The sequence below is a fragment of the Culex pipiens genome, chromosome 2 (assembly GCF_016801865.2).
Source record: "Culex pipiens pallens isolate TS chromosome 2, TS_CPP_V2, whole genome shotgun sequence".
Lineage (NCBI taxonomy): Eukaryota > Metazoa > Arthropoda > Insecta > Diptera > Culicidae > Culex > Culex pipiens.
In genome coordinates, this window is record NC_068938.1 from 3,513,356 (window position 1) to 3,521,110 (window position 7,755).

At 39.8% G+C, this 7,755-nt stretch overlaps 1 protein-coding gene across 3 annotated transcripts in view; it reads right to left on the minus strand.

The window, feature by feature from the left end:
- Nucleotides 1-7,444, minus strand: part of LOC120412448 (reticulon-1-A-like) — a 38,947-nt gene extending 31,503 nt beyond the window's left edge. Inside the window, exon 1 of one of the 3 annotated variants that reach the window (XM_039572906.2) lies at nt 6,209-7,444. In XM_039572906.2, coding sequence (XP_039428840.1) covers nt 6,209-7,055 — 847 coding nt within the window. In that variant the 5' untranslated portion in view covers nt 7,056-7,444. Of the gene's footprint in view, nt 1-944; nt 1,451-6,208 lie in introns of those variants that run through there. The other 2 variants (XM_039572907.2, XM_039572908.2) reach the window with 2 other exon arrangements.
- Nucleotides 7,445-7,755: the final 311 nt, after the last annotated feature.

Genomic DNA, 7,755 nt, shown 5'->3' on the forward strand with positions numbered 1-7,755 from the left:
AAATGATATTAGACCGATTCTAAAGGAATGATTTAATTTTAATTAAAATTCAATAATCTCAAAATGATCAAAATGTGTTTCCTTACCTCAATTGTCAGACAGTTCAACAAAATTAAAAAAAAACTTATTGATAATACTTGAAAATCTATCCAACTATTCGATTTCAAAACAGGTAAAACATATCCGCATTTCAAAGCCTGTCTATTTCAGCAGACAACATTGATCGAAATGAATTTAATTTTCCAATAAATCTCTAGCATCCACAGTCCAAAGTCTGGACGAGGACGAAGAAAAAGAACGGGAAAACTAGGAAGTGGGTGGGTTGGTGGGGCCAATGGACTATGGACTACCATGAACGTGGAAGTGCAAGTGCAGCTAGCACACACACTCACACCCAAATACCAAGTTGCACAGACATTGCGACTGCACCGAAATGGACTGGACTGAACTCTGTGCTATGTTGCGCCCTACGAGGTTCGATACCAACACTCGAAAGATAGTCGGTACAGATAACATAATGTACAATATTCTCGATTATAGCACACCACTACCGATGTAACCAACAACAAAAACAACAAAACAATTCAATCGAACTTTTTTTTCTCTCTTTTCTGGCCAGAAGGACTTTCAAGCAGATTCATACACGCAGAGTTCTACTTTTAAACTGCTGAATAATGAATAGGCCCTCGTGATGAGCTCGAAACAAAGGACGTAGTTTTTCCACTTTTCCACGAACCAATTTCCCGTGACAACAACAAGATCGTGGAAACGTGCGGTCCCCACCCAAAAGTTTTTCGCATTGCCCGTGGCCTCGCGGGGCCACATTTGGGTCACTAATCCAAGAATTTAGGGTAGAGTGTCAGATTTCGGTGCATCGGGAGCAAATACGCAGCAGCAGCAGGAGTACAAAGGAATTCCCCGACCACACGAAAAAAAAAACTTACAAGGATTCATCACGCTGCAGATCATGAGCTGGTTGGATGCTTTCGAACCTTCCAATCCGTTCATGGTTTCGGGGTGGAGGTCTCGGGAGCGCGAGAGAGTCACTACTTTTTTTCCGGAAATGAACCGACCGCAGGTTCCGCTGAACAAACTCACAGGAAAGGGACGACAGCACTCGATATCCGTTCCAGAGTAGGTCACTTTTTTTTCGAGGAAAGGTTAGACCGTACCAAATTTCACAACTAGCAATTTCGACAGATTCGCGGACGATTCTTCCTGGTCCTGCTGTGGCGTGTATGAACAACACTTTAGTGCGAATATCGATTTTTCCCTGAACGAAACGTCGTCGCCGTCGTCGTGTCTCCTACTCTTTCTCTCTGCAATCACAGCTCCCGTCTCGCTCTCGCACTCTGCTCAACAACCTGACCTAACCGACTCTTCCTTCTCCGACGATGTATGATACTCCGACTGGCGACTGTCATGCGAATCCGACCGGACAACTACTGAAGTGGATCCTCGTACGGCCTCACCAGGATATCTTGGCAGATTCGCTACTCTCTCACTCTCTCGCGAAACCCAAAAAAGGATAACTCTCTCCTCTCTCAACCACTGCAACAACCCACATATCTTGTTCGCTCTTTGTACGAGACTCTCTCTCTGAGGCAGCTTAGCCCTCAACTTGGTGTTGGTGAGCCTTGCTCTGAACAACCTACAAAAAAGGATATTCTACAAAACTGTTTTGCGACTTGTGCGTGTTGTTCTCTGTGCCTAACTGCGCATGATCGCAGTCGGCGGTGAGTCAGAGATGAGTCCGACTGTAGTAGACAAAATCAGGAACAAGAAAACATCATTTTCCAAAACGAGCACACAACTGTATTGTGCTGCATCAGGTAGATGAAACAATCTGCTCGCGGTAGGACCTGATCGATGCTGCGTATCATTTCAATCATTTGCATGCAAATCACAAATGTTCGACAAGCGGCGGACACATGACACCTATCGAGTAGGTCCATCATCATCAGAATTGCTAAAACCAGGCGGCGCAGTTGTCTCACCCTCTTTCAACTCTGAGTCACAAACATTGAAAAAAAAAAAACAATAAATACAAACTCTGGCTTATCTGCCTGCATGTTCTGTGCATCATTTGCCCACACAGAGACGGAGATTTCAGGACACCCCCATGTCTCAGCACCCTCCGAAAAGGGAGGGGTCACAATGAGTCACAAACCCTTAATGTTAGTATTACTCGTGTGTTATTTTGTACACGTATGTAGATGAGTCGAAGGGGTCGACCCTCCAGGTTCAGAGTAATTGCGACTTGTTGAATGGATTTCGTGCACGCGAAAAATGTTTTCCCCTGCCTCTTCTCGCATTACTGGGGACTAGGAACTGGGACAGTCAATGAGGGCAAACGCAGTTAGTGGATTATTGATTCCTTTGGTGATGCATGGATGAAACCAGTTATGATTTTGTGTGCAGATATGAGTGTAATGTGGAAAGTTTTGATGTGAAAGCAAAACAGAAGAGTAATAAATACTTACCAATGAAAGAATTTGTACCAAATAAAAAAAACTAACAAGAACAAGAACGAGGAAACAATGCTAGTAAAAATGCAAATACTTACTCAGGACAATTAAATAGATCGAATAACAAACTTGCACGAAAATGTAGATTGTGATAAATAAAATGGATATAAAATTTTAAGAAATGAATATAAGATCAAACAAATTCAGTTTGAAGATAATTAAATGAACGCAAAGAAAGTAGCAGAGTGGAAAATGTATTGATAAAATTGTGTGTTTAAGATGCAGATTTCTATAATAAATACGATGCTAACAACAATTTGGTAGGGCAATATGTTAAACTTCTCGTTATGTAAATGAGATTTTATGTTTGAACCATGCATTTGATTTTTTAAGTAATATAGTTCTATAATCTATATTATTCTGTATTTAATACAATTTAACGAACATTTTAATGATGCTATGAAGTGGGATAATCATATTGATATATATTTGGCTTAATTTCTCATTAATAGACAGTCCAAAAAAATACGGGTCACATAACGGATCTAGAAAAAAAATCTTTAAAATAAATAGCGGGCTTTTTAAAAGTAGATAAATATCGCTTGAGTCCTTTCGAGAGGTTTATCTGATCTTTTGGCCATTGCAAATTTCATTAGAAGTTTTCATAAATTCATAGAAATTTAGCAAATTTACGATTGTTTGAATTTTGTGATACATTTAAATTTTAATTTTTTTCAAAGTTGGGCTTGAAATTAGATTTTTTTTAGATGCCGCGATTTGCGAAAGAATCAACTCAAACATGCTTTTCATTGCTTTCAAAATAAAATAATTTCAACAATAATTTTGGAAGCATATTTAAAATGTTATAAGGACATTCAGGTACACCCACAATACAGAGTCGAGAGAATCGTTCCCTCCAAGTTCATTAAAGCAAAGTGAACACAATTTTAAAACTTAAAAAAATAAAACAATGTGTAGTAAATATGTAGTGTCAAAGGTTATAATTCTGTGTTCTGGACTCATTTCATTGATTGTTCACATTTGTTTTTACAAACTTAAAAAATCACACATTTTTGCATACATTTCTACATGATTTCAGAGAGCCGTGAGATTGCCGTGAAGATGTTTTGAGATTTGCATGTCCATCACCAAATCTTCAATATTTTAGTGAAATTCAAGTTTTAAAAAATGCTTTAAACCAGGAGCAAAAATCTAGATTTTAACAAAAGTGTATATTAGCCGTTTCTTCAATTATGGTCAGTATAAGGCATAATATGAAAGTTTAATTTTCGTGATTTTTGGAGTTGTTTACTTCAGTGAAGAAGGCAAATTTACCAATTGAGGAGTACTCTACAACTTCGCAATACATTTGACGATTTTTTTTTATTTAGATTAAACTTTGGGGTGGGGGGGAGGTCGAAGACTTTGTTACGCTTCATATCAAACATCATACATTTAAAAAAAATATGGAAATTTTGTTACGAGGGGGAGGGGGTAAAAGATCCCAAAAATGCGTTACGTAATTGAAGAACGCTCCCTTAGGACTATTCAGCAAAAATGGTACACGTATAAAATCCCATTTTTTATACACCGAAATTTTAAGACTAAAAATTGAATTCCCAAAATGAGTATTTTAAATTTTCGAAATTTTTAGATATGTTTAATTCCCATTATCCTTGGCATTGGTCCAAAATCTGGCTTAAGAGCTATGATTTTTAGAAAAAAAAAGAAACCTTTTTGAGCAAATAATGCAAATGTGGACAATGGGTGGATTTTTTGATTTATTAAGCAACATCGAATTAGAATTTTTGATAAATGTTATCATCATTTTCGATAATTCCGCATTTTTTAATAAGCTCATATTTCCTAGACCAGATTTTGCACAATCACTACACTGAGAAAAAAGGGTTCTAAAAATCGTGAAAATGCGTTAATAAAAATTGGAACCACGAACATAGTGTTGAAATTGCATGGTACGTTTTTCAAAACGTTCACGATTTGGTAACTCCTTTTTCTCCGTGTAGGGTGACAAGAAAAAATGAAAATTTTGGAAAATCTTAAGAAATACCCCCTGGCTCGATTCTTTAGGTAAGCAAAAGTAATTGTGTCAATTTTGAGGCAAATCGGTTATGGTTTAAGGGTCACTATTGATCGTTTTTGATGGGAAAAATTAAAAAAAAATGGAGAAAAGCAATAATTTTAAAATTCTATCAATAAGATGGCGTTAAATTTTTCGGATCATTGTTAAGTGTAAGATTCTTATGTACATTTTTATGACAGACAACTTTGTCGAAGACTGCAAAATGATCCAAGTTATTAGCGATTTAAAGAAGACGATCTATAGCGTTCCTTGAACCTTTACCTTGGCTTAAAATTGGCACTTTTATTGTGACTCTTACCATCACTCACTATGGCTCAGAAGATGCCTTTTTTATTCCACTAAAATAAAAAACAAATTTCAATAATTCTAAAATACATACTTTGGAAATTAAACTTTTTGGCATAGAAAATATAAAAAAGTTGTTTTTTTTTTGTTTCCGTGTACCTATTTATTTGAAAAGTCCTAATCATAACCAACAACTTTGCGGAAGACACCAAATCGATCAGATAATCCCATCTCAAGGTATAGAATTCCATACATTAAAATACCGACTTTTAATGATCAATCTCCAAAATTGTATGGAAAAACTAATGATGCAAAATTACTTCAAATGACAAAGTTTAATCAAAATCAAAAAAATAAAAAGAAAATCCTATTTGCTAAATTGTAGAGAACAACTCTATTAGGAACAGGTTTTCTTTCCAAACAATAGCATGCACAGAAAAAAAAATGATGGTAATATTCATCAGGAAATGGTGACAGATTTTGTGTCAAAAAGAATGATTGATTTTACCCCAGAAAATGATGAATTTTCATCAGTTTTTGATGAATATTCATCAGGTTCACATTTTTACACATTTTTTATGTAATATTACTCAAAGAAAGAGGTAATATTAAACCTACCAAATTTTCAATATTCCAAAATTCAACTTTTTTTTTCTGTGTATGCTATTGTAATATTGCAAAGTTTTCGATAGAAATCTGCAGGAAAGAGAGTTTTTCTCTTACTCACCGTCTTGCCTCGAGATCTTGAATAATCTAGACAGACTTTAATTCGAGTGTTGAGTTGCGTGGTGGTTCTGATGTAAAACCACGAAATAGATTGTGGAACGCGGATTATATTTCAAATTAAATTACATCTTATTTACAAAAGATGTCGACCAAATGAAGCTCATTCCTTTGCGTTTATTTAGCGAAACGCTAAAATCTGCGCTTATCTGTGCAAGCTCAAATTGTCGCACATCCCACACAAACACACAAAAACGGCGCAATGGATAAACATTTGCTGTCCCCTCTTTCTGCATGTTCCAAGCTCTGGCAGCGTTATCAGTTCTGTTCTATTCCAGAACAGCAGCACTTCCACCACAGAGGTCACACTAATGCGATGTACCCACCAGCAGCAGGAGCAGCAGTGCAGTGCAGTGTGTGACTCATTGTTATTTCATTAGTGTGATGAGTGCCTCTACTCGACACTTCTTTCCAGCTCTTCTTCTGCGAGGCTTATCCACTTCACTCTCTCTCTCTCTCTGTCTCATGCCCAAATGGAATTAAACTGACGTATTTTTTTCAATTATCTCTGCACCGTCTGGTTCGCAGCACACAGAACTTGGCTGGTTGACTTTATATGGTGGGTACTTACCTAAACCAAACTGCTTGAAGATCTTCTCGGCCTGGATTTGCTCGGCGACGACGACCGGGGTTGGGGCCGGTTTGGGCTTCTCCTTGGGCGGATCAGCTGACTTCGGGGTAGCCGGGGTGATGACCACCGGTTCGGGGGCCGGAGCAGGAGCAGGGGCTGGAGCTGCTTTGGGGATCACGATCGGCGGAGTTGGCGGTGAGTCATCGAACATTGGCTCGGAAAATTGGTCGAGTTTGGCGGCCTGATGACTAGAGAAATCGTTGAAGATGTCGTCGTCCTTTGTGGAAGCAGCTGGAGGGTCGGCGGCGACGAGCGGTGGTTCTTCGACCTTTTTGGCCGGGTTGGACCGCACTTCGGCGTACGGGTTCATGTAGTCACTCTCGATTGTGTCCTTGGCTTTGGTGAGATCATCGGCCTGGTTGGCGTCTTCAAAGTCATCCACCACGGAGGCGGTTGGCTGCTTCTGTGCACCGAAAAAGTCTGGCTCGCCGCCGATGTCAATCAGGGAGCTCGGTGCAAACGCGGCAGGTTCCGGATTTTTCTTCTCTTCCACTGATTTCATGAAGAAGTCGTCAAAGTTATCCTTCTCGTGGAAGAGATCCCGATTGTCGTGGGCTGCGGTTGCGGGCGGGGGCACGGGAACCGGGTTGGACATGGCGAACGAATCCCCGAGCAGGTCCGTGACCTCCGAAGGGAATTTCTTCGAACTGTCCGATTTTTCCGCGGCCATAAAACGGGAGTGGCTGTCGTCGTCATTCGCAATGAGGTCAAACTTTTGCTGCTCCTTTGGCATGTCGCCCAAATCCTTCGGGATGACCGGATCGGAATCTACCAGAAAACTGTCCATAACTTCCGTTGAATTTAGAGCACTCTCACTTCACAATTATTCACGACACACTTTGGAAGGACGCGATTGTTGGTTCCTGGTTCCGAAGGACGATTTCACAACTGATAGCTGGTGGCACTTTGTACTTGTGGCTTTCGGATCAACTTCTCTCCGGAGGATGAAAATAATTTTCATCTGTTTCCAGCGCCGCCGTTCGACAAGTGAGGAAGAGTGAGCTTGTGTGAGTCGTCAGTTTATTTCCAGCCAAAACGCCAGTCTCCAGTCCAGGCCTGCTGTGGTTGTGTGAGGGCTCCGAGTACGTACATGCGCGCGCGTTCAACTTGCTTCAACGCACACTACGCTCCCGCTCCGCGATGTTCAGGACTCTCTTCTGGATACAAATTGCGTGTGTTTTAGTGCCATCTATCAAAAAAGGATGCAATTTTGGATGCACCGTCGCCCATCGGTCTTCTGTCAGAACGTCAAAATTATCTTGAACGCCAGGGTTGAATTCAACTTCCTCTAAACTTGACATTGAAACAATCTTAAAATAGCTGCAACTTCCCCACCCCAACCGACCACACAACACACATGTGACTCATTAGCGCATAGTTCACAATTGCCAGAACACCCGCCGTAGAAGAGTGTTGTGTAATGGCCTATCTACAATCACTTAACTTAGAAAATTTCACTTAGCTTAGGAGTTTGAATCAATGGAAAT